General features: G+C 47.9%; 1 protein-coding gene across 1 annotated transcript in view; it reads left to right on the top strand.

Moving 5' to 3' along the window:
* GPC3 (glypican 3) overlaps nt 1–25512 on the top strand; it is a 213656-nt gene extending 188144 nt beyond the window's left edge. The window contains exon 8 of the mRNA XM_063142083.1: nt 24528–25512. Within this exon, the coding sequence (XP_062998153.1) occupies nt 24528–24697 (170 nt within the window). The 3' untranslated portion in view covers nt 24698–25512. The remainder of the gene's footprint in view (nt 1–24527) is intronic.
* Nucleotides 25513–26041: the final 529 nt, after the last annotated feature.

Raw genomic sequence — 26041 nt, 5'->3', positions numbered from 1 at the left:
TGAGTGGGAGCTACAGTGGGGACCGATTGGGGACTAGAACCCAGCTCCCAAGCCCCAGTCCAACACTCTCACCACTAGACCATACTGGCAACAAGGGAGAGGGCCTTTTCAGTGGTGGCCCCCTAATTGTGGAAACAATCTCGACGAGGCTCACCTGGTACCAACATTGTTATCTTTTTGGCGCTGGGTCAAGACTTTTCTGTTCTCCCAGGCATTTAACAGCATATGCCGAGTTTTTTTAACTGGCCCAAAATAGATGGATACTGTATGTAATCTGTTTTTATGCTTTTTATGGTTTTCAGTTTTGTATATTTGTTTTTAACGTTCCGTGTTTTCATCTTAATAATAATATGAGTTTTTCCAGAGAGTGTTGAAGCCAACTTGAAAGGAGCTCGCTGCGCATGGTTTGTGCTATCGCCTGTGGTGAAACAGGTTTTCAGGTTTGGGGGATGGCTTCAAAAGCATGCCCAGCCTGTTTGTCCTGAAGTCACCGTGGGAGAAACAAAGTTGTGTGCGTCTCTGCGTATATATGTTACGAGAAGCCAAGCTCTCTTCGAACCAGCGAGGGGAACTTTTATCTCTTTACACACTCATAGTTTTGCTTGGAGTTCAATATTCATTTACCCCTTTCTGAGAACTAGCCAAACGCCTACACGGAATCCCAGGTGAATTCAGCAACTAGTTTGGGCCAAGGCAGAGCCCCACTTTGCAGGACCTGTCTTGCTCCTCTCTCCTTCTCCTCAGAGGTGCCTGCCAAGGAATCTGGTTCTCACCGCTCTAGTCTGAGGACCGACGCACGCCGTCCGAGAAACATGTGTAGTTGGTTGGGTTTCACTTCCTGTTTTTATGTTGAAAAATAGCCGTCTGCAACCTGTGCCTGTGGAAACCTCTTAAAATAGAACATGTACGCATACCCATGTGCTCTGTTATGCCTCACAGATGGCAAACCGTGTCTGCGGGATGAAATTATAGCATTTCCCCAATATTGTAAGGTAGGCCAACGCGGCCGACTGCAGAACCACAAATCTGTATGCGAGTGCCGAGAACGACGTTCCTCTGGAGAGCGGCTGCCAGTCAGAACAGGCAGTACTGGCCTAGATTGGCAAATCGCCTGACCCTCACCCAACCCCTGGATAAGGTGGATACGGCTGGGATAGGGTGTTTGGCTCCATTCAGGTGGCTGTTTACTGAGGGCTCTTCATTGGTTCTTGGTTCTTCACGCATCCCAACCTGATGTGTAACAAACCAAGAAAGAGATCTTGGGGTGGCCTCCGGTGCTTTGACTTCACATAAGGCCACTTCCTGTGTAGCTGGGAATGCCAAATCTGATAAATGCTGGCCACGGAAGCACAGATTTAGCACATAAACTTGCAGTACTCTGATTCTGCATTCCAGGCACAGGGCTCTCTCCGGGGAATACATCCCAGGTTAAAGAAATGGGGGGGGGGGTAGGATTCTGAACCTGCGAATTTCCACATTTCAGCTACATTGCTAGTATTGGCACACTTCTAAAACCAAATCACGTTTTTCTTCTATGGTCCCAGAGGATGTAGATGGAAAACCTTTGAAGTTTTGAAAACAGCTGCCCACTAAGATAGGTCAGGCTAAGCTGCACACTGTATTCATTGCACCCTTTTGTTTACCTTAATGGAAGTATGCAGGGCCCTGATCCGGATCAGGAAGATGGTACGTGGGTTGCGGAGGCTTAAACCTTCCCACTTAGCCACTTCTTTCCCCAGATTTGACTACCCCCCGCCCTCCAGGGGAACTAAAAGGAGAATTGCCTGGTGAGGTTGTGGGCTCTCCCACACGAGAGGCCTTCAAGAGGCAGCTGGACAAGCATCTGTCAGGGATGCTTTAGGGTGGATTCCTGCCTTGAGCAGGGAGTTGGACTCGATGGCCTTGTAGGCCCCTTTCAACTCTGCTATTCTATGATTCTATGATTCTATGAATAAAAACCCCATTCACACCAATGGAGTACTGCCTTTTAAAAAGTCCTTACCGTGTGTGTGTGTGTGTGTGTGTGTGTGTGTGGTCAGGAAAGGCAGAATTGGTGGCTATCCACTCAGTCCTCTCAACAACTCTTCAAGGTGGCTTCGTGACTGATTCAAGGTCATCCAATGAGTTTCACAGCTGAAGAGGAATTTGAACCCCGGATCCCCTCGTTCAAGGTAAATGGCTTCTCCACTACCAGGACTCAGCGACTTTCTGATTGCCTTAATATATCCAAAGCACTTCTGTAACCCTAGAGGTGGTGGTAGAGGGTGAGGGTAGGTTAGTGAAGTCTTTCTAATATGTCCATGCAAGTTACTAGTCCACACCAACTTTTATTGTCAGTGCAAGCCTACCGATGTTAATCATTTTTGGCCTAAAAAAAGAATAAAAGAGAGAACAGAGCATTGTAACAAAGCTTCTTTAAGATCACAAGAGCCCTGCTGGATCAACTAGAGGGTCATCAAGTCCAGCACCTTGGTCCTCACCATGATCAAACTGATCCCTCTGGGAATCCTGCAAGCAGAGCATAAAGGAATTCGCCTCCCTCAGTGTTGCTCTCCAAGGTACGCCACCCCACCTTTCCCTCTAGCTGAGAGACCCTGTCAGGACTCAATACAGCAGCTGCAGAAGGCAAGGCACACAGCTTTTGTTCATCAGCTGGCTCCACTTGTGGAACTTCCTTGTTTGGTCGCCTGGCAGCAATTCTCAGCTCACCAGAGGTAACTAGCTGAGTAGCGATTTGTAAGCCCGGGTTAGTGCTCCCCAACAAATGGGCTTTCCCACCCCTGAAACAGCACTGGTAGGAGAAGTGGCAGGTGACTGAATCCAGAATTGCAGCTGCCAAAGGAACAAATGAACTTTTTCTGTGCCTCTTTCAACTGCTGAATTTAGGGTTACGTTAGCCAAGAGTCTTTATTTATTTTGGGATCTTAATGGTTCAATATTTGAATGAAACAATGGTTGAAAGAGCATGCTGTTTTACAAGACATTAATTCCTCTCTAATACTGGCCAAGGGGATAAACTTTCCGTGAGAACGGGCATCGTGCCAGCTTAAAATATTGCAGCGGTGCTAGTATTGTGGAGGTGTTTGTGCATTTGCTAAAATGTCTGTTCTCTCCTTTTCTTGTTCTTCTTGTTCTTCTTCTTCTTCAAAAGAGAACTCTGTTGGAAATCGAGAATTCTTTGTCAATATTCAGGTTTATTGGAAGAAAGAAAGGAGAATTCTCTCTCTCTCTCTCTCTCTCTCTCTGGTCTCAGTTGGCTGAGCCCCTAATTGTAATTTGAGTTGCAACTCTGTTCATTTCTCTTTTTGTTGTTATTGTGCCACATATTTTAAAATGGAAGGATCTGAAGGCAGAGCATTTGATTTTTTCTGTGCGCAGTTAGCAAAAATGGGATCAGTTTATCAAATACCAGTGTCTCTTGGAGATGTACTTGCAATTTTACCTGGATTTAATTTGTGTCTGTGTGTGCTGTGGCTGTGTGTTATGGGACCTCACCCCACATTGATTTCTCTTCCAAGACAGCAACCCTGAGGCTGGGTTCCCACAATCAGTGGGGGCAACAACCCAGGATGTGTTGCTTCCTCCAACCCGCGTGACCAGCATTTACCTAATTACCCACGCCCATGGGTTGCCGTGTTGTCTGAACCAGGCGCTGGGTACCCAATCCCTACAAAAGGCCCTCTTTGCTGATCATGCAATCCTTCGTGAAGGATTCTAAGAAACCTGTCTCTTGGGGCAATTTCAGGTTTCTCAGGCCTTAGCTAGACAGGGCTTTATCCCGGGGTGAACCCTGGGATCATCCCTGTGCATCCACATGACGCTCAAAGGGATCCCAGGATCAGGGAGGGATGATTCCTCCCTTGCCCCGGGATAGAGCCCACCACTTTGGGCCTGGTTTTTCCATGGTCTCGGCCTGAGCCCGAGACTGTGGAACGTGTGGCTCATTGTCCTGGGTTGACCCGGCTCCGCTCGATTCCTCGCATGGAGCCGGGAGCTGCGCCCATCGGGGGTAGGGTGGGGGAATGGGGAAATTAATTTTTAAAAAACTACAACTTACGTTTCAGTGCTTGAGCGCTCCTGTTGCTTTAAAAAAATATGGCAGGTGCAACGCCTCTCCTCCTGATGTCATCATGCCTCATGTCTAAATGCAGGAGGGATCTCGCGATAATCCATCATTGGATCTTCCCTCCTCCGTCGTGGATTAAAAGGTGGGTCTAGCTAAGTCTTCAGATCTATTTTCTTTTCTTCCAGAATATCCACCAAGCAGAGCCACTTACACTTAGAATTAAAGAGCAGGGTGTCCCTGAACATATTCTGAGGCCAGAAATTTGTACCCAGGATCGGAACTGAACTGACTTCACAGTTCTGTCGCACACAAGTCTGCTCCAGCTTACTCCAAATGTTCTCCATTTCAGCAGCATAATTTAGGCGGAAGAAGTCAGAAACCCTTGCTGATCTTCTCCAAATCACCCAGAGATCTACCAGGAGATCCTGAGATATTTCCCCCCACTCCTGGTTTAAGACGGTCCTCTGGCCTACGGGGGAATCCACTTTTTCATAGAATTCTGAGCTCCACTTCTTGGAGCAAGGTGCAAATGGTGGTTGAGAATGCAGCGCAAATTACCATTTGCACCCCATCATATCTGATCTTTTCACTGAAGAATCCCAGAAAAGCTTTTAAGGAACCCTGGAGTTCCCTAGGATCCATTTTGAATCTGAGGTGTGCTTTACTGATGAATGGCAACAATAAACAAGCCTTTTGACACAAGGCTTTTGCTATTCGCTTGTGATTGCTCACTCACAGTAGTTCGCGAGTCCTTTACACAATGTCGTCATCCTCCAGGGCCTCTCCCACCCTTTGCAACCATTTCCCTGTCTTTTCTTCAATCCAGGAAAGTGTGGTATTATTTAGAAGTGGTGGAGTGGGTGTCTTGTGCAATTGTGCAATCCCGCTATACCACGCCGCCATCTAGTGGTTGCATAATGAAACATATAGAAAGGCAGAGAAAGAAAACCCCAGCAAGGGGGGGGCACACATATGTAAAGAAACTAATTTTAATCCTGCAAAGAATCTGAAAGCAGAAGCCTCGGTAAAGATGCCAGTTAAAAGCCTCTGGTAGAAAAGCCCCAAGACGCAGGGAGCTGGGTTCACATTACCCAGCAGCTGCAAAAAGCAAAACAAAACAAAAATTAGAATCCGTTGAAAAGATGCAAAATCCCTGCCAATCGCTTAAAATGCAAGGTTTTAAAATCATAACCTGTAGGTTTCCAGTTTCAGAAGTTGGGGTGCCCTGAGAGCAGCACAGTCCGGCTTGAGAAGAACTCGTTTATCCTATTAGTGTGCTGTAAGCAGGCTCTCACGAAAATACTTAAAAGGTTGTCACACAGAAGAGGGCCAGGATCTCTTCTCGATCCTCCCAGAGTGCAGGACACGGAATAACGGGCTCAAGTTAAAGGAAGCCAGATTCCAGCTGGACATCAGGAAAAACTTCCTGACTGTTAGAGCAGTACGACAATGGAATCAGTTACCTGGTGAGGTTGTGGCCTCCCAAACTAGAGACATTCAAGAGGCAGCTGGAGAGCCGTCTGTCAGGGATGCTTTAGGGTGGATTCCTGCATTGAGCAGGGGGTTGGACTCGATGGCCTTGTAGGCCCCTTCCAACTCTGCTATTCTATGATTCTATGAAAATGGGTGTGTGAACTTTAGACCTTTGGCTATTGGTCTGATGGGCAGGCACAGTCCCCTAAAGCTTCAGGGACATCTTTCCAGCAGCAGAATAATGTTTGGAGGCTCGATACACCTCCTCCAACTTGTTATCTCAGTGCCATGTTCTACAAAAGTGGCTGCAATTTGAAAAATGCCGGCTATGTGGGCTCTGCTGCTTTCCCCTCTTTCTTTCTTTCTTTTTTAAAGGCCAGGGTGGCAGCAACAATTGTGTCCACAGAGACACACAAAGATGCAAAGTGATTCCACCTGGAAACCAGGGAATTGGCTTTCTTGAAGCAGGTTCTGCCCTCACTTTTGTTCCGTGGGGCCGGGGGAAGAAGCTCCAAGCGTTTTCTGGTCACCTTTTGAATACGTGCTGTTGTGACTCGGCTGGAAGTCACAAAGCTGAGAGAGAGAGCGACGGGGAGGTAATTTATAATTTGTTTTCATTTTTCTCCAGTGGAGGCTGGTGGCTGTGATGTTAGTGGGGCATTGAATCCACTCCGGCTTTCAGTCAGAACCAGACAGAATTCTAAAGGAGTGCTTTGTCCCTTTTAGAGTTGGTTCTGACTGAACCCCGGAGCGGATTCACCACTCCACTGACATCACAGCCACCAGTGTCCACTGGCCTTAGTATCTGGAGCACTGCAGACCCGGGTTCAAATCCTCAGTCAGCCGTAACGTTTGCCAGATGCTGTTGGGCCAGTTGCTCTCCTTCCACCTCATCTACCACACAGGGCCTCTGGAAGGATAAATTGGGGGTGGGGAGACGAAGCCACGCGGGGCAGCCGGAGTTCCTTGGAGGAGAAAGGGCCGGATAGAAGTCTAGTAAGTAAACAAGTTCCATCCTGCTTTCCACAAGGACTCCCATTTGGGGCTCCCTACAGCTGGCGTCCCTGACGCCGTGAGACAAGAAATGAGGTCATTGGCGGCGGTCCGCCATCTTGTCTCAGCCTATCCTTTGTCCGGCTCACGGGCACCTCCTCCTACAAAGCTTCTCGCTCGTTGGCTGCAGCTATTTTGGGACTGAAGGTGTCCTGAGGATTCTGAAAGGTGCTTCCTGCTCTAGGAACTCGCCCTTTCAAACAGCTGTTACTAAGTTTGGCGTGGGGAGGGGAGTCCTTCCTGTTCCTATTTGCTACACCACTGAAATTGTCCAGTGGGACTTGGGGCTTGTTATCGGGATATCAGTAATATCCTTTCCCTACTTCCCTCCCCCCGCTCCCCCATAGCCAATTTTGTGTTTCTCCCTATGCAGCCTCAGGTGCACTTCTGCCATCTGTTCACTCTCTTAAAGTTGCTTCCCCCACCTTCTACTTGTTACATGAAACTCCTAGCTTACAGTCAGAGGGATTCTGTGCTTCCTAACCCAGCTTTTCCCATCCTGGTACTCTCCAGATGTGTTAGACTGCAACTCCCATGACTCCTAGCCTGTGTGGCTATGCTGGTCAGGAGTGATGGAAGTTGTAGTCCAACATATCTAGAGGGCACCAGACTGGAGAAAGTTGCCCTAAAGGATTGGTGGATGGAAAGTAGGCATGAATGTGAATTTTGGTTTTGCTCGCAAAACATGCGAGCACGCCCTCTTCGAAGCCTGCAGATTCCCAAACGTGTGGTCACGTTTGATTTGCACAACTTTCCCGGTTCGATTTTGCGCAAATTTCTTCAGTTGTGCAGTTTCCCCCTGCAGACTGAAAGCCCCAGTTTAGCCTATGGAGGAAAGTTGCGTAAATTACAAAAAATTGCGCAAAGTTGGGGAAATTTGCACAAAATTCACGTTCGCTCACTGCTGATTTGCCAACTTGAGTAGGGATCGGGCATGAGCCGAGTGGAGAAATGACATTTGGAGAATCCTAGCAATATCAAAGATCGTTCATTCCCCCATCCCTAGATTTCCAGATGTTTTGGGCTTCATCCCCCAGCAACCCTAGGGGTGAAGCAGCTGGGCCTCTGCCCCTAACTTCTCGATTGCTTGACACTAGCTGAGGAGTCAGCTGCTTTTACCCAAAGCCTTCTCCCAACTTAGGTGGGGATGCGGCCCTGCGCACTCGTCCCCTGCCATCCGCTTTCCTTGACTGGTGTACTTGATGGGGAAAATGAACACCTCCTTCTGTTCAGTGTGACCCTTTGGAGGACGCCACAGCGTGTTGCACTGGGACTCAGGAGATCGGGGTTCTCATCCTCCATTTCACCATGAAGCTCAATGGGTGATTTTGGGCCTGTCACTGACTCTCAGCCTAATCCACCTCACAGGGTTGTTGTGAATCTAAAACAGAGAGGAGGAGGAGGAGGAGGATCACTGGTTTCCTTGCCAGAGGAAAAAGGGAGATAAATGTAATCGTGAGTAAGTAATACAGGAGAAGTGCTTTTTTATTTTCCAACGCTGAGATCACGCGTTCGGAGAAGCCTGTGAACTTGTCAGCGCCTGGCCTTCGGGCCTGAGCAAATGGTTCCCACAGCCTCTGAGGAGAAGCAGTGCTGACCAGCAAACAGATGGGCAGAAGTGTTGAGCGGCCAACGGGCCAGAAGCACATGCCCCAGCCAGATGCTGGGAACAGCCAGGAGCGGAGATAGCGTTGTGCGTGTGTTTTGGGTTTAAATAGCGAACTAATTCTGGTGGCAGGCGGTCCCCTTCCTCTCCCCACCCCGCCAGAACCCAGGATTATTCTTCCAAAAACGTTCCGGCTGAGAAACAAAAGCAGCCTTGGATCACAAATCTCTTGCGTTGTCCGCGGCCTTCACAGATGGCCTCTGTGCACTTGGGGAATACCACAAAGTCAGAGGAGTGACGAGAAAAGAATCCGAAACCTGGAAAATGATGCAAGACTTCGCTGGCCTCCATGCCACTGGGATAGATGTCATTCCTGGTAGAGGCTGGTGGCTCCAATGTCGGTGGCCGGTGAATCTGCTCCGCGTTTCGGTCAGAACCAGTTGGAACTCTAAAGGAGCTCTCCAATGTCCTTCTAGCCTCTTCTGGTCATTCCCCTAATCTGGGAAACCACCAGTTCTTCCAAGCCTCATACATGATCCTAGCAAGTTGCCTTCAGTGGCTGTGCAGTGGGAGCAAGCTAAATTAACCCAGAAGCTTAGCAGGACATCCAAACCAGGGCTCCTGGTTTGTAAACCAGGTTTTGCTCTTGCTTTAAGAGTCCTGGCCTGTTTAGGAGTCACAAGCCAGGAGCCCAGATTCGGATGACATACTAAGCCGTGCTGCCTGGATATGGTGGGAGTTGTAGTCCAAACCTTCTGGAGGGCACTAGGTTGAGGAAGTCTGGGCTTTTCATTCCTGCTTCAGATTGGTTGCTCCCGCTGGTGGCATGAGCCAAGTGCGAATGAATGAACGCCTTTTCATAAACCGGGATGCTCTGGAATTCTGGCTTACCGTTGCATTTGGATCTTGTGTTCCAGGGCACCCTGGCTTCCTTGGATGCTTATGGTTGGTCTATGACAGGCCTACGAAGATGTCTTACACTAAAATCAGTTCATTGGCCGGGCCGGTCCAACTAGTGCCTGATTCCGCTCCGCCTCATTTTGAAACGTGAGCGTAATAAGCTCAAAACATCCCTATTTATTTTTAGAATCATAGAATCATAGAATAGCAGAGTTGGAAGGGGCCTACAAGGCCATCGAGTCCAACCCCCTGCTCAATGCAGGAACCCACCCTAAAGCATCCCCGACAGATGGTTGTCCAGCTGCCTCTTGAAGGCCTCTAGTGTGGGAGAGCCCACAACCTCCCTAGGTAACTGATTCCATTGTCGTACTGCTCTAACAGTCAGGAAGTTTTTCCTGATGTCCAGCTGGAATCTGGCTTCCTTTAACTTGAACCCGTTATTCCGTGTCCTGCACTGTGGGAGGATCGAGAAGAGATCCTGGCCCTCCTCTGTGTGACAACCTTTGAAGTATTTGAAGTTTTGATCCGGCATCTCCCCTTGGGGGAGCAGGTTGAATAAGCACAGCTGGCCAGGATCTCAGCAGGCCCAGGTGTTTCATGGGAGAGAGACAAAAATGCCTGCGTCTTGTTTCAAATAGCAACTCCCTGGCCATTCGGAACATGATCCGGCTTTCCTCCCAAAGGAGGTGGCTGACTTCAGTTTTCTCGGTTGAATTTCTTTCTGCCATTTGACGTCTCTATGCACAGGTTCCACCCCCACCCCACCCCGCCGCCCCCTCCACACCTTCCAAGCTGCTTCGTTCATCCTCTCCAAGTTTTGAGACGCTGTCGGTCCCGTTCTGCTCTTGGCGTAGACCAAGGATGTTGAACCCCTTTCAGATTTCATTCCAGTGGTAGGCAGAGCCAGAGGCGACGGTCTGCGGGGCCGAAAAGGCAAAACCATGCTTTAGTTCAAAGCTCTTGCTGCCAGTCACGAAACCTTAGGAGAGGCTTCCCTCTTCATCGCCACAGTTAAACCTGCAGGAGCCCTGCTCCCTTTTTGCACCTGGTCAAAAGGGCAGGGCTCCTGCAGCTTTGACTGTTGTGACGAAGAGGGAGTTCCACCAGGTGCTGCATGCATAGAAACGACACTTGCTGAAATTCCCTTTTCTGTATGACTGTTAAAGATACAGGGGCCTGGTCCTCCATCCCACATGGTCCCTCTAGGGAATCTTCCCTCCCCACCTTCTCATGCTCACCTGGCCCTCTTTCCCAGCACATGTCTGAGGATCCATTTCCATGTTCGGAAGGAGAAAGTGGTAGAACGCCCTGTGCCACTTTACATTGCAGAGGGCAGAGGGCATTTTTTGAGCACTGCAAGTAGAAGGTTTGGCTGGCATGACAGCAGGCGCTGAGCTAGAACCCTGATACGTTGTTCCGTCACCTGCCTCCATTCCATTCCCTTCTGCTGTGGCTAGTGCAAACTCTTCCCCCCAGCATGCGGCTTCCATGTTGGATACTAAGCCTCCTCCTACCCCTGGCTGCGAGGGCCTGTGCAATTCTGTCTTGAATGTCCATGGAGACCCAAGTCTGCAGATTTCAAAGACGCCCTGGCTGCTTGCCTCCCATCGTCGCATTTCCCCAAACCTCCCACATTATTGTGAGACGATGAAGAGGTCTGCCACTTAATCCACAAAGCTTTATTCAGGCAATAAACATCTCTTCCCACCTGAAGAGAGTCTAACCTCTAGGAACTTTCCTCTAGGCAAAACTAGGCAAACTAAGCGAGAGAATTGTCCTTTCAAGAAAAGGGAAAGCCTTTCCCCAGAACGCTTTAACTTCAAAGAGGCTGGTTCTGAAGAAGCCTTTGGCGAGAAGCTAGCCAGGCCGACCTTCTCTCGCCTTCCTTTAGTTCTGCCTGTTTGAGTCTGCGGCAGACTCTAGGATCAGCCAGCTCTGAAGTGCCCTCCCCCCCTGAAGAATACTGATTTCCCACAGTCTGTGTGTTGTTAATGCTTTCAGTGACAAGGTCTGGCGAAGGTTCATCCCCGGTACATTTCTGGTGCTGTCTCTTCTGCTTCAGAATCTGATTCCGATTGATCGCCAGGAACTCCTTCCGCCAACCTTAGGGGAACAGGCCTGGTCCCAACACCTACATTGCACTCAGGGCTGTTGTGATTGATTCCCCCCACCCCCCGGTATCAATGGGGTTTGCGGAGGGGAAGCTTTTGAGGTCATGCCCAGAGGTGGCATCAGAAGTTGGAATGATTGGGCACCCATAGCCCAACAGTCCCCCGCTGGCCAACCCCTGATGCTCTTCTGCCCATCATGGCTACTTCTTCACCTCTCCTTCCTGAGCGAATGAGCAGTGATAGGAGCAGCAAGCAGGAAGAATGGCACCTTGCTTTTCTCCATCCAGGTGGTGGTGTCCTTTGAGCCCAGAGGAGGAGGAGGAGGAGCCAGTGAGTGGGCAGAAAATAGTTGGACCCACTCAGGAGGGAGGAGCCCAATGAAGTCCTCTTCTCCACCCCCTGCCCCAATTCAAATAAACAGAATTTCCTCATGTGCAAGTCTCAGGGCTGGCCCAAGACACTATGCTACCTGAGGCAAAGGGCAAGATGGCGTCCCTCTCTTCCACCCACAGAAGCCAACTTGAATCCTATTCCAGTGCTGGCGACAGAGAAACGTCCTTCACTTCACCAGAAAGCAGCAGCTTAGCTTAGGGGATTCAGGGCAGTCTGCCAGGAGCACACCACTCAAATGGCCATGAGGCTGCCGCAGCTGACCCCTCTGCATCCACCCAACATTTGCCGCCTGAGGCAGCCGCCTCACTCCGCCTCATGGGAAAGCCGGCCCTCACAGGCCCCATGTCCTTATGTAGTTCCCTTTTGTTCCAAGGGGCTTGCTTAGGGGGACTTCCTGGTAGTGCGTCCTGCCTCATAGTTCTAACACAACCACCAGTTGTGTGTCGGTGCCTTTCTCCCCCCCACCCCTCGCTCCTTTAAATGTGCTACTTTTTTCATAAGGGGGTGCAAAACGAATGTTCATATCGGCTGTTTCTGAAGTGGAATGCACTTTCTGAAACTGTTACATGAGCGCCCCGCTCTTCCTCTTTTGTGAAGCTGATTCCTCCCTCCCCTCCCCTCCCCTCCCCTCCCCCCTCCTCCTCAGTTGAGGTTCCACAATGCCCTGGCACCTTGCGCATTAACATACATAAATGAGCATTTTACTAGTGTCAGTCTTTTAATGCTGCTGGAGGCGGCGGGGATATTTTTAAAGGGAGGAGAAGAAATGTAAACAGAATGAAATTCTGAAGCAAGATCATTGATATGACAGGACTAAAGCGTCTGGGCTCTCTCTCTGAAAAGTCTGCCTTTTCATCCCTCTAATAAGTCCATTACTTGCACTAGCGAATATTTGGACGCCCTTTCATGGGGAGCTGAGGAGCTGAGCATACTTTGCATTTCGGGGCTTTGTCTCCGAATCGGGAGAAACCAAAGTTATTTCTGCTTTAAAATAACAGGAGCAAAGGAACAGCTAATCTCTTTTCATTGCCAGTCCCTTACATTATTTTACTGGACAAAGTTTGTGTTGGCTACAAAACAAGGGCATTCACAGGACCTGAGAGAAGGAATTTAGGTAAGAATGAAGCCGAGATTGTACCGTGCATAAAGGCTTCTTTTCCGAAAGGCCATTAAGAAATTCCAAATCGTGAGCCCTTCTGAATGGTGACATTAAAATTAGCCTTGCTAATTTCAGTAATTCAAGCTGATCGGGCTGGGCGTACAAATCTACCCCAAGAGACGTTCCCATAATTACAATCTCAATGTCTGCTTCAGTTAAGGTGAGTCTATTTTTTAAAAGAGAGAGAGAGAAAGAGAAAGAGCATTGGGGAAAGGCAGACACCCTGATGAACTTTTAAAAATCGGCTGTATTAGAAACCCAAGTAGGTCACTTTATTGATTCAGTTTTATGTAGGCCTTAATTAGAACAGACAAGATTCTGACTTTTTGCCGCTTTAAAAATTGGTGTTTTAAAAACACACGTGTGTGTGTGTGTCTGTGAAAGTTCCCAAAATATATGCTTCAGTTAAGGTGAGTCTAGTTTTGTTTTGTTTTTAAGATTTGCATCTTTATTTTATTTTATTTGTTACGTGTTTATACTGCCCAATAGCCGAGGCTTTCTGGGCAGATCAGAATTAAAAAAGATGGTACTGACATATCCCAGTCAAGGACTCTGGGATACGAAAAGTGCCTTGTTTTTCTGAGGCTGCCTTGGTTCCTGCACGTCCAGGGCTCGAAGACCTCTCCAGGCATGAATGCAAGTAGGGATATGCAACATCTGCAGACAACCTGAAGGCATGGTCTTCTGCAGGTGCCTAGACAATGGAACAATATTTCCGTCAAAGATGCAGTAGAAAAGCTGGAGTTGCTGTACTGCCGCAATAACTGGGACCAAATTCTAGGCATGCTGCCCAGATACCATTTAAGGCAGGGATCTTGGGATTTATTTATTTATTTATTTATTTATTTATTTATTACATTTTTATACCGCCCAATAGCCGAAGCTCCCTGGGCCATTCACAAAAATCAAAACCATCCTAAAACAACCAACAGGTTAAAAACACAAATGCAAAATACAGTATGAAAAGCACAACCAGGATAAAACCACGCAGCAAAATTGATATAAGGTTAAAATACAGAGTTAAAACAGTGTAATTTAAATTTAAGTTAAAATTAAGTGTTAAAATACTGAGTGACTAAAAAGGTCTTCAGCTGGTGACGAAAGGAGTACAGTGTAGGCGCCAGGCGGACCTACACTGTGGTGGACAGCTGGAGGAAAATGTCCACCCAGTGTGTGGCTGCTGTAAAGAAGGCAAACTCCATCTTAGGCATTATAACAAAAGGAATTGAGAATAAAACGGCCAGTATCGTACTGCCCTTATATGAATCTAGGGTGCGACCACACTTAGAATACGGTGTACAATTCTGGTCACCACACCTAAAAAAGGATATTATAGAGGTGGAAAAAGTGCAGAAAAGGACAACTAAAATGATCAAGGGCCTGGAGCATCTCCCCTGTGAGGGAAGGTTACAACAACTGGGATTGTTTAGCTTGGAAAAAAGGAGGCTAAGGGGAGACATGATGGAGGTGTCCAAAATTCTGCATGGTGTGGAGAAAGTGGATAGGGAGACATTTTCCTCCCTCTCTCAAAATACTAGAACCCAGTGGGGGCATCCCCTGAAGCTGATTGGTGGGAGATCCAGGACAAATAAAAAGAAGCACTTCTTCACATGGTGCATAGTTAAATTATGGAACTCACTAGCACAAGTTGTAGTGATGGCCACCAATCTGGATGGCTTTAAAAGTGGGTTGGATAAATTCCTGGAGGAGAAGGTTATCAGTGGCTACTAATCCTGATGGTTGTGTGATATCTCCAGTATTTGAGGCAGTAAGCCTGTGTGCACCAGTTGCTGGGGAACATGGGTGGGAGGGTGCTGTTGCACCATGTCCTGCTTTGTTGGTCCCTGGTTGGCCACTGTGTGAACAGAGTGCTGGACTAGATGGACCCTTGGTCTGATCCAGCATCAGGGCTCTTCTTATGTTCTTATGATGTGGATTCAGCAGTTTTCCAGATATCTGGAGGTTGGGAGGTTCAGTGGATGGTAACAAGGGAGAGGGCCTTCTTGGTGGTGGTTCCCCTACTTGTGAAGGGCTTTCCCCTGTGAGTGCCACCTGGCACCAACTTTGTCATCTTTTCAGCACCAGGTTAAGTCTTTTCTCTACTCCTAGGCATTCGATGGGGCTTTTTAAGGTTAGGTTTTTCTATTGGGTCCTAGTTGTTCATTTTTAATTGGAGGAGAAGGCTGTCAATGGCTACTCATTCTGGTGGCTATATGCTACATGCTACCTCCAGTATCAGAGGCAGTATGCCTAGGTACATGAGTTGCTGGGGACCATGGGCGGGAGGGTGTGGTTGCTCTCATGTCCTGCAGGCAGGACAGATGGTTGTCCACTGTGTGACTAGCCTAGATGGACCCTGGGTCTGCTCCAGCAGGTCTCTTCTTATGTTGTTGGACTACAACTCCCATCCCCTCTCAGTATTTGTTATGCTGGCTAGGGCTGATGGGAGTTGCACCCTAACAACATGTGGAGAACCACACACCTCCCAGCCCTACGGTAGCTGGTCCCAGTCCATCCTTCGAAGGCTGGTGGCGTAGACCAGAGGTTCTCAAATTGTGTTCTGTGAACCACTGGTAGTCGGCCAGCTCTGTTGATGTAGCCCATGGAACATTTGCAGGACAGTTGAGGATTTATTGTTTGGTTTATTATTTTCTGGTGACGGAAATCCAGGCTGTTTTGGATTTCTGCAGAGCTAATGAGGCCCTGGCTTGGGGCCCATGGCTTCCATAAAACGGTACTGGGGTTGGGTTTTTTTACGACAGTGCTGGCGCTAAAGAATGCTATGCGTGCACTTTGATTTGTGGAATAAAAACCTGTCTGATGGCCTCCCAATCATTTTCAAGTGGTTCATGGTGGGGGGGGGGAGAAAAGTTTGAGAACCGGTAATGTAGAGACTACTGAGCTAGGTGACCCAATGACCTGCTCTGGTTTTAGACAGCTTCTTGTGTTCAAATTGTAAATACCTGCACTCACACCCTATGCCAACCTTTTCCAACCGGGAGCTCTTCAGGTGTGTTGGACAACACCTCCCATCATCCCCAACTACCAATGGCTTCGCTGACTGGGGAGGATGGGTTTTTTAATCTCAACATACCTGAAGGATGTCAGGTTGCACCTGCTCTCCAGGGTGAGATTCAGGTGGCCCTATCCTGGCCCTGGCTGTCCATTGATAACTGCCCCAATCCTGAGGCCCAGATGTTTTCAAGACAGGTGGAGCCAGAATCAACAAGGTGCTGAATAGGTAGCAGCTGTCAGATCAGGATGACAGGCCTCTGTTTCAGGAATTTTTTATTTGTTTTATTTCAAATATTTACGGGGTGCCTTTCAGGGCAGAAGCCCTTCTGAGGCAGTGTGCACGAAAAGGTACTGTACAATAAAAGCAGCATATATCAATAAAATCAACACATGACAGCAATAAAAAGTCTAGCTTACATCAGTAATCAGTGGAAGCTGGTGGCTCTGAAGTCAGCGAGGTGGTGGATCCGCTCCGGGTTTCAATCAGAACTCTAAAGGAGCTCTCTAAGGTGCCCCGCTGACCCTCCCACAAATAAATCCAAAAAGATGATGTGCTCGTCGTGAACTTGTGATTGGATGCTCACAGAAGTTTTCAGGTCTATTACATGATGTCGTCAATGACCAGGATCTCCCTTACTATCCCTTGGAATTCCTGCTATTAAAAGAACTGCTTTTAATGTAATATTCAGGAAAAGGTGGGATCTTCCGCCTCTAGGTGGTGCTGTCTCAATGGAACTGAACAGAGCACACTGAGAGGGGAAGAATTTAATTCAGACTCTTCTCTGCCCATGTAATGCAGCCCATAACAGCTGCACCAAAGAAGCAGGAAGCACAAAGCCCCGGGTAAGCCACACGATTTCCCCTTAACGTAGAGATGCTCGACGTCTTTCGTTAGCATGGCGATCTCTGTCGGGGTTGCCCCTTCAAGAGGGTGTCGAGTGGCGAGGAAAGAGTCAGCCCAACGAACATCACAGCACAGCCGGTTCCCGGAGAAGGGAATCAAAGCTTCTGCTGTGCAAAGCGAGGCCTGCTTTCCAAAGCTGCTTCTTCTCCCCCATCCGCAGTCCCACCACAGGGCCGGCACAACGAAGCTCCTCCTTTTCCCCACAACGTTCCAGCTCCGCCATGGGCAGGAAGCAGGGGGTCTTCTACGGTGCACAGTGTAATTGGCCGAGAACATCTTGTCCTCAGGCGAGGGGTTCACAAGAGAGGGAGAGAGCAGCGTTTGTCTCTGGAGCCTGATACGGACAAAACAGTTTGACATGTCCTGCTGGGTTCCAGGGAACCTTTGACGAATCAGGCTGTGGTTTCCTTTTTCTTTCTTTTTTTTTTAAATGAAAATAAATCTCAGTCGCTTCCATAATCCCCTGATTCAGGAGGGGGGTGTTTTTATGGCTGGGATTTTTTTTAAAAAAAGAGTGCCTTTGAATTAGCTGTCAGGCTTGGAGGAAGCAGAGAACTTTGACTGTTGAGCGGTATAGAAATGTAATGTAATGTAATGTAATTAATTAATTGAATTTTTCGTGATGGGCATTCCATGTACGACACCGTCCGTGCCTAGAAACCTAGGCAGCTGACTTCGATTGAGTGAGACCATTGGTCCTTCTAACCTGGAATTGGCAACCCTTTCCGGGGTTTTCTCAGACAGAATAACGTCTTTCACAAGGCGTTCTCTGCTACTGGACTCGAATAAGCTGGAGATGCGAGGGATCGAGTCTGGGACCCTGGGATGATCTCACAAAAGCCCCTTTCTTGTGTGAGGCTCTGCAGTGCTGATTTTTTCTTCTTTCTTTCCCCAAAACACAGTTGTTGCTCTGGGGGACACGTGCCTATGCAGGGATGGGCGTTTTTACGCTCCAGGCACCTCCTATGCACAGCACTGTGGGGGGCAGACCACTTTTTTTTTTTACCAAAGTAAAAATGACTGCATTAACTCTACAGAGCACTAAATGGACCTAATTTAGCTTCTTTTGAGGCTCAATTTCACCCATATAGCACTGGCTTTCCTTCGGTGGAAGAAAGTCAAGAACATAAGGGCAGCCATGCTACTCCGTCACTCTGTTCACACAGTGGCCAACCAGCTATTGACCAGGAACACACAAGCAACACAACTGCAACAGCACTCTCCCACCCATGTTCCCCAGCAACTGGTATGCATAAGCGTACTGCCTCTGCTACTGGAGGTAGCACATAGCCATCAGGACTAGGAGCCATTGACAGCCTTCTCCACAAGAAATTTCTCTAACCCACTTTTTAAGCCATCTAAATTGGTGGCCATCACCTCATTTTGTGGAAGCGAGTTCCGTAGTTTAGCTCTGCACTGTGTGAATCATAGAATCACAGAACCATAGAATAGCAGAGTTGGAAGGGGCCTACAAGGCCATCGAGTCCAACCCCCTGCTTAATGCAGGAATCCACCCTAAAGCATCCCTGACAGATGCTTGTCCAGCTGCCTCTTGAAGGCCTCTAGTGTGGGAGAGCCCACAACCTCCCTAGGTAACTGATTCCATTGTCGCACTGCTCTAACAGTCAGGAAGTTTTTCCTGATGTCCAGCTGGAATCTGGCTTCCTTTAATTTGAGCCCGTTATTCCGTGTCCTGCACTCTGGGAGGATCGAGAAGAGATCCTGGCCCTCCTCTGTGTGACAACCTTCTAAGTATTTGAAGAGTGCTATCATGTCTCCCCTCAATCTCCTCTTCTCCAGGCTAAACATGCCCAGTTCTTTCAGTCTCTCTTCAGAGGGCTTTGTTTCCAGACCCCTGATCATCCTGGTTGCCCTCCTCTGAACACGCTCCAGCTTGTCTGCGTCCTTCTTGAATTGTGGAGCCCAGTGCTTCCTGAATCTCCCACCCATCAGCTTCATGGGATGACCGCTTTGGGTTCTAGTATGTTGAGGGAAGGAGAAAAGTGTCTCCCTGTCCACATTCTCTACACCAGGCCTCATTCTGTACACCTCTATCATGTCTCCCCTTCGCCTCCTTTTCTCCAAACTAAACAATCCATCTCTTGTAACCTTCCCTCATGGGGGAGATGCTCCAGCCCCTTGATCATTTTAGTTGCCCTTTTCGATGATAAAATGGAATGGCTTTTCTTCAGTGGAAGGAAGTCAAGCAGCTGTAGTGACACCTCCCCCCCCCCCCCGGCGCCCCAGGGAGAGCAAATGCTGACACCTATGGCTGCTGTTGTTTCTGGTGCCTGGAGGGGCCCAGCTTGCCTTCCGCATCTCAACAATATCCTTGATTTTATATATTTATTTATTTATTTATTACATTTCTATACCGCCCAATAGCCGGAGTTCTCTGGGCAGTTCACAGAAATTAAAAACATTCGAAGTATAAAACAACAGTATAAAACCATAATATAAAATACAATATAAAAGCTCAACCAGATAAAAACAGCAGCAATGCAAAATTACAAATTTAAACCACCAAGGTAAAATGTATTTATAGACTGTTAAAATGCTGGGAGAATAAAAAGGTCTTCACCTGGCGTCTAAAAGCATATCATGTAGGTGCCAGGCGAACCTCCTTAGGGAGCTCATTCCGCAGCCAGGGTGCCACAGCAGAGAAGGCCCTCCTCCTAGTAGCCACCTGCCTCACTTCCTTTGGCAGGGGCTCGCGGAGAAGGACCCCTGTAGATGATCTTAAGGTCTGGGCAGGTACATACGGGAGGAGGCGTTCCTTCAGATAGCCTGGCCCCAAGCTGTTTAGGGCTTTAAATGTTAATACCAGCACTTTGAATCGGGCCCAGACCTGGACTGGCAGCCAATGAAGCTGGAAAAGGACTGGCATGATGTGGTCTCGTTGGCCAGTTGCAGACCCCAGAGATCCCTCTGGTTGCCATCTTCTAAACTGTCTTTGCTCCTGTGCCTTTAACTTCCTGGAAGGGCAATTTGTCTCTCGTTGACTTTCTCTGGCTCCCTCCCTCCCTTCTTGGCTCCTCTGGGTGAGAGAAGAAGCTCTTTCCACTTTCTCACAGCGTGTGAGGAAGGAAGCACCCCTTTAAAGTGGAGCCAGGGAGAGGCACAACCGCAAAATGCCAGGGAGGTTCCGTGAGTGCCGTGATGCTCTGTTGTGATGCGACTGGACGTGCAAGATAATTGCAACTGGCGCGCGGGGCTCTGCTTACGCCCTGCTGTTAGGGAAGCAGGGAGGCTGCCTCAGCAGGGAGGACTCCTCGAGCGGAGAATGGAACGGCTTCCTGCAGGAGTGAGTGAATTCATGGGGAGACATACATCCCATGCCATGCCATGCTGCAGGAATCGAATGCAACATGGAAAGCTGCCACCTTGCAGCCAGGCACAAGGGATGTATGAAATCTAGGATCTATCCGGCACTTTTAGGTGTCAGGTGAAGACCTGTGAGCTTGCCCAAGCCTTCTGTGAACAGCAGATTTGTTTTATTCTGTACTTGCCTTTGGCCATTTCTACACGAGGCTTTTTATTGTGCACTCGTGGTTGTTCACTCATGGACGTTTGCGGGTCGTTTTCATGAGGTTGTCAACCTCCAGTGCCTCTCCTGTCATTTTTAAGCTTTATTCTGCCATTTGATAAATCACTGAAAACACAGTAATACATATAAACTGCCCTCCAAGAGGTGGTGTACTTCCAGAGTCATGCAATATCGCAGCACCCTCTACTGGCTGTGTACATTAAATTGCTCAGTATATTGTGATGATCATAATCCCGCAAAGACTCCAGAAGACGAAGCCCTGGTAAGGATGTGGGAGTTTTGCTTCACTGTAGAGAAGCCCTTTATCTCTTGCCATATAGCTCACTGATGGAACCATTCTTTGCATGCAAAAGTTGCAGGTTCAATCTGCGGCATCTCCTAGTTCAAAGGAATAAGAAATAGGGAAGAGTAAAGACCCTTCTCTTCCTGAAATCTACTTTCAGTCAGAGCAGACAACCCTGGGCAAGTTGGATCAATCTTTTGACCTTCCGTGAGGCAGCTTCCTAGGTTCAATTGATTGATTGCAGAATTGGCCGTTGTTCCTATCGTGGTTTCATTTCTAGACTGGATGCGTCCTTGCATTTGTTTTATCACACTGTGAGGTGCTTTGAAAACCAATTGACCGCAACTCGGGTTATAAGTGCCGAGAATCCATGGCATATGGGGGAGAAGGTGCACCGGGTGGGACAGGAGAATGGTGCCCTATAGAACAGCCCCAGTTTGTCCAGAGATGCAGAGGTGTTGTAGTGGGTGAGGATGAGTTAGACCCTTGCTCCATTCAGTCCAGTGTTGCCAACACTGACTGGCAGCAGCGGCTCTCCAAGGTTACAAGTGCAAAAGCAAGGAAAACCCCGTGGGGGAGTAAAAAGAAGCCAAAGGCAAAGGTAGAACCAGGCAATCTTCAAAACGGAATATTTACAAAAGTTTATTTACAGTGCCAAGGCACTGTAAATAAACTTTTGTAAATATTCCGTTTTGAAGATTGCCTGGTTCTACCTTTGCCTTTGGCTTCTTTTTACTTCTCCAGGGTTTCAGGCAGGATTCTTTCCTAGGCCTACCTGGAAAAGCCGGGAATTGAACCTGGGACTTTCTGCATGCCAAGCAGCGGCTTTGCCAACTGAGCCATGGGCCTTTTCCTTATGCAGCGATCCGTTGAAAGCTGAGAGGGATGGCACTCAGGGCTACCAGCTTCATTCCTGGTTAAACAAAACTGGGTTCAAACTCAGTAACTCTGCTCAGCAGACCATGACGGCTTCCTCCTTCCTTGTCCACCATTGCACACCTTCCTTGGTTTTGTGCCGGCCTTTTTGCCCTATCTGTTGGCAGACCTATCCATCCTCCTCCCCACCCCTCACCTACCACCCCATGATACTTATTTATTTATTTATTTATTTATTTATTTATTTATTTAAAGCATTTCTTAGCCGCCTTTCAAGGCAGACGCCCTCCCAAAGCGGCTTACAACCATACATAGAACAGCCTAAACATTAAAAGCGAGAAAAGCACAAACAGTCAAATATCAGTTAAAAACAATAAAAAACGAACAGTAAAAACCACCCATAAAAACAACAAGGGCAGTAGCAGCAAAACAGTATTCATTTATGAGAAGGCCGTCGTAAAATAAATCATTTTTAAGGCCGTCTTAAAAGCCTGTTAGGATGGCGCAGGGTGGACTGCCGGTGAGAGTTCATTCTACAGGTGCGGGGCCGCTGCTGAAAAGGCTGTCTCCTGTGTGGAGACCCACCTAACTTCTCTCACTGGTGGGCAGGTGAGACGAGCCTCTCTCTTTTATTTTAAGGTGAAGGCGGTCCTTCAAGTAGCTTGGTCTCAGACCTTGGTGCTGATGGAGGTTCAGCACCCAGGACAATTGCTGATGCAAATCCAGAAAGGACTCAGCTGGCCTTTTTTCCAGCTGTGTCCATGGCACAGGCTCGGGGCAGCGGCATATTTGCGGAAGAGGCCCAGACGCCGCTCACATGGACATTTTGTCCAACCTTGAGGCCATCTGCCGGATGGCGCTTGGAATCTTCTTCCATGAGCCCAGATGCCTGGCAGTGTGTGGGCATTCTCTGACATTGGCATCCAATAATCCTTTTTTCCTAGCTTCTCCAGAGGCTGGCCAGCTGCCCGCCTAGCATTGCATTGTAGTCTTTGATGTCTTTCTTCTTTTGCTTGCAAGGTATGACTCCTGCCGTTTGATTGAGAACTGTCCTTTTAAGGTAGTGAAAACTGGGGGCGATGGGAGGGGGCGGGGAAGAAGAAGGAAACAGAGAAGGTAGCCAGGCGCAGATATATTTTCAGTGCAAAAAGTACGTGCCGGCGTGCCAAAATCTGCCAGGTTTATTTTGTGGGTGCGCATATATGCCTATGTATTTATATAGACGTCAGCTGCAATGCGCAACCTACTCTTTCAATTCCAAAAGTAATCTCTTCTCTTTCTGGCTTTGGTGTGACTTTAGCTGTCCTTGTAGAGGCTTCCAAAAATGAAGGCAGCCTGGAACGGGGGCTGATTACCTGGAAAGGCTCAAGCCAAGATGAGAGGCATACTTCAAATTGTGTTTCCACGGTGGAATGTTCCTCCCGCCCTTCTCCCGCCTCCCCCCTCCCCGCTTTGTTGACATGGAAAGCACATATTTGTGGGTTTTCAGCTGTTGGTCACCATCATTCCTGATGCATGTTGCAGCATGGCCAGAAGGTCTTCCCATGTACTGCACTACGAGTGCAAAAACAACCCAACAACACCGCCCCCCCTCAAAGCCCAGGAGGTGTACAAGACTGCAAGGTAGTTTTTAGTCCCCCCAAAAAAAGAAAGAAAAGGGATACCCACCAAGGGAGTGGGCAAAAGACACTCCCCTCCCTTCTTTTTGCAAGGTGGGGGGGGGGAAACTGCTCCGAAATGCCAGCCGGCTGAGTTAATGATTGTCTATTATTGTAAACGGATTATCTAATCTAAAGCACAAAGGACAAGGCTGGAGTGCAAGAGAAGTGGAGTTTGGGGGACATAATTAGCACAGATTGTCGAAAATACCCTCTGGATCGTATAGCTGGCCTGGTACAGCCATGGAGCCAGTTTGGGGCTTCTGCCTGGAAGCGTTGGTGGGGTGGCGGCGGGGTGGATGCAAAGCTTTAATTGAGAACTGGAAGGTTTGCTTCCAGTGGAGGAGGTTGCAACCTGGTGACACGGGAGAGTTACTTGCAGTGGGGGCTGGGGCTATAATGCCAGCAGAGCAGTGAATTCGCTCCGGGTTTCCATCAGAAATAGAACTCTAAAAAAGGAGCTGTTGCAAGATGTGGAGCATAGAATCATAGAATAGTAGAGTTGGAAGGGGCCTAAAAGGCCATCGAGTCCAACCCCCTGCTCAAAGCACTTCTTTAGAGTTCTGACTGGTTCTGACAGAAACTCGGAGTGGATTCACCATCCCAGTGACATTGGAGCCACCAGCCTCTACTGGTTTCTTGCATGTGGCTTCCAAGGAATCCTGCTTTGTGGTTCTTTTACTGGGCTGGTGTTGAGAGACAGCGAAGAGTGCTTGAACACTCTGTAAGGTATTTGGATTCTCTCTCTCTGTCTCTTTCTCTCTCTCTCTCTCTGTCCCCCTCCCTTCCTTTCCACACCCTGATATGCTCTTCCTTAAAAGAAGGGGGTGCTGGAGCATAAGATGCTGCATCTGCATTGGACTACAATTCCTATGTTGGACTACAACCCCCATGGAGCTACAGCTGTTCTCTCCTTGCTGTCACAAGAATGACCCCCCCCAAATCCTAAAAACTGACCCAGGCATGGTGGGGGACAACATGTAGGTCAAAACATCTGAAGGGCCACATTTCCCATCATCCCTCATTGGTGAAGTTAGTTAGGGTTGATGGGAACTGTAGTCCAAAACATCTGTAATGTTCTAGGTAGGGGAAAGCTGTAGAAAACCTTTCATTAGGTCAGAGAAACCAGCTTTTTCCAAGTCGTGGATTTCGCAGGGGGTTGCGGACTAGGTTTTACTTTTGCGGGGAGCTTTGCGCAAATTCGCGTTGGTGCTAATGTGCATTTGTGCAAGTACCACAAAAATCCTCATTCACGCCTAAGAAAAACCCAATTCCGTCAATGAGGCAATGACGCAATGAAAGACGCCCGATAGTCCATGAAACACAGACGGAACTGCTTTAACAAAATTTGTACATCCCCTACCTCTCATCATCTATGAATTTCTCAAACCCTCTTTTAAACCTTCCTTTGGTGTTTATTATCCCTCCATCTTGCGAATTCCACGCCCTAACCAAGTCCCCATCTCTCTTTCCTTTGTTCTAGAGCTGGCGTACGATCTGGACACGGACGACATTCCTTCCAACAAGCAGCTCTTGAATCGACAAAGCAAAGAGGCTTCAGCAGTTTACAACCTTGGATCGGGCGACGTGAAGCCGAATCTTCACCTCCTGGCTGCTGTCCTCGTCACGTGGCTTCTCCCATTGGCCAAGTGACTGGATCTGACCTTGTCTGTGGCTCAGCCTCTGTCTGTGACAGTTTGCCTTGTGGAGATTCCTCACAAACTCTCCTTCCTCCTCCTGAGGCATGCAGAATGAGCAACTTTAAGCAAGTTTCATTTTAAAAAAAAAATACAGTAAGAAGAATGACCAGGAAGGGTTAGGTTTAGCAAACAAGTTACAGATTTTTAAAGAAATTGTGTTTAATATTAAGAGGGTAAAAAAAACAGTTTGCATCTCCTAAGACGTTTCTCATTATTGTTTTAAAACGGGACAAAAAACAACGCATTTTGTCTTGCGTTGATTGGCATAGGCCAAAACCATTTAAATCAGATTAAATGTCATCAACTACCTTTTAAAATATGTATTCACAGGCCCTAATTAATTTTTGAAACACTTATCGTTGGGCTGCGAAGTCTCCAAGGGGAATGTGAGCAGTTCCAAAGACGGCAATTCCCCTGATGATGAAAGGGTTTCTCCTGAGGGCTGAACCCTGGCATCAATATCTGTAACGAATTAGCTATTGAGATGGGCGCCTGGATTGATTTTCTGTGGATTTAATGCTGGATTTTGGTTATTTATGAGCTGCATATACAAAAGCTGGAGAGACATTTGGGCCCCTTATAAAGCTGCCAAGAGAGGCCCTGAATTGCAGAAATTTTCTGGAGTGGGTAGATGGAGTGAGGTGGAAAGTAGGTGGGGCTAATATAGTCCAGAGTCTCATGTTGCTGTTGTGTGGGACAGCAAAACGGTGGACCATGCTAGAGCTCCTATCAAACTTTAGGGACACACTCCAAATCCTTTCCAGAAAATAAAGGCGAGCAAGCATGTTGCTTTTAATAAACCTTTTTTTAAAACACACGCACACGATTAAGTAGCATTTCGTTTGTTGCAGTATTGTGTGGAGTAGCTGTCTTTTGAACATGGAGATTGGAATCTTTCAAATGCATGGCAAATCCCAATTTGGCTCCTTTGGAGGTATGCTTCTTTGGAATATATTTCACTTTAAAAATATGATGGATCGGAGGCTGAGAGTTTTTAGGATAAATTGGTTCCAGGGTCTATAGGGGCATGTGAATTATATGCACTCTCTCACATTTGCAGGGGTACAGGGGTTAGTGTCTGAGAGAGAGAGAGAGAGAGAGAGAGAGATTTTTGCATCTCAAATCCATGGTTGTATTCAAAGTTTTGGAATACAGCATGGCTGCTGCCATAGTGAATTTTTCCAAGCGTGTTTTGCAGTTGGATTGGAACATGCTCAGAAACATGCCTGTGTAAATCCCGATGGGTATATGAAAGATATCCGCTATCTCGGAAATCTGGCTTTTTCTTTTCTTTTCT

The sequence above is a fragment of the Elgaria multicarinata genome, chromosome 15, assembly GCF_023053635.1.
Source record: "Elgaria multicarinata webbii isolate HBS135686 ecotype San Diego chromosome 15, rElgMul1.1.pri, whole genome shotgun sequence".
NCBI lineage: Eukaryota > Metazoa > Chordata > Lepidosauria > Squamata > Anguidae > Elgaria > Elgaria multicarinata.
Note: the sequence above shows the minus strand (reverse complement) of the source record. Positions and strands in the feature narration are given on the sequence as shown.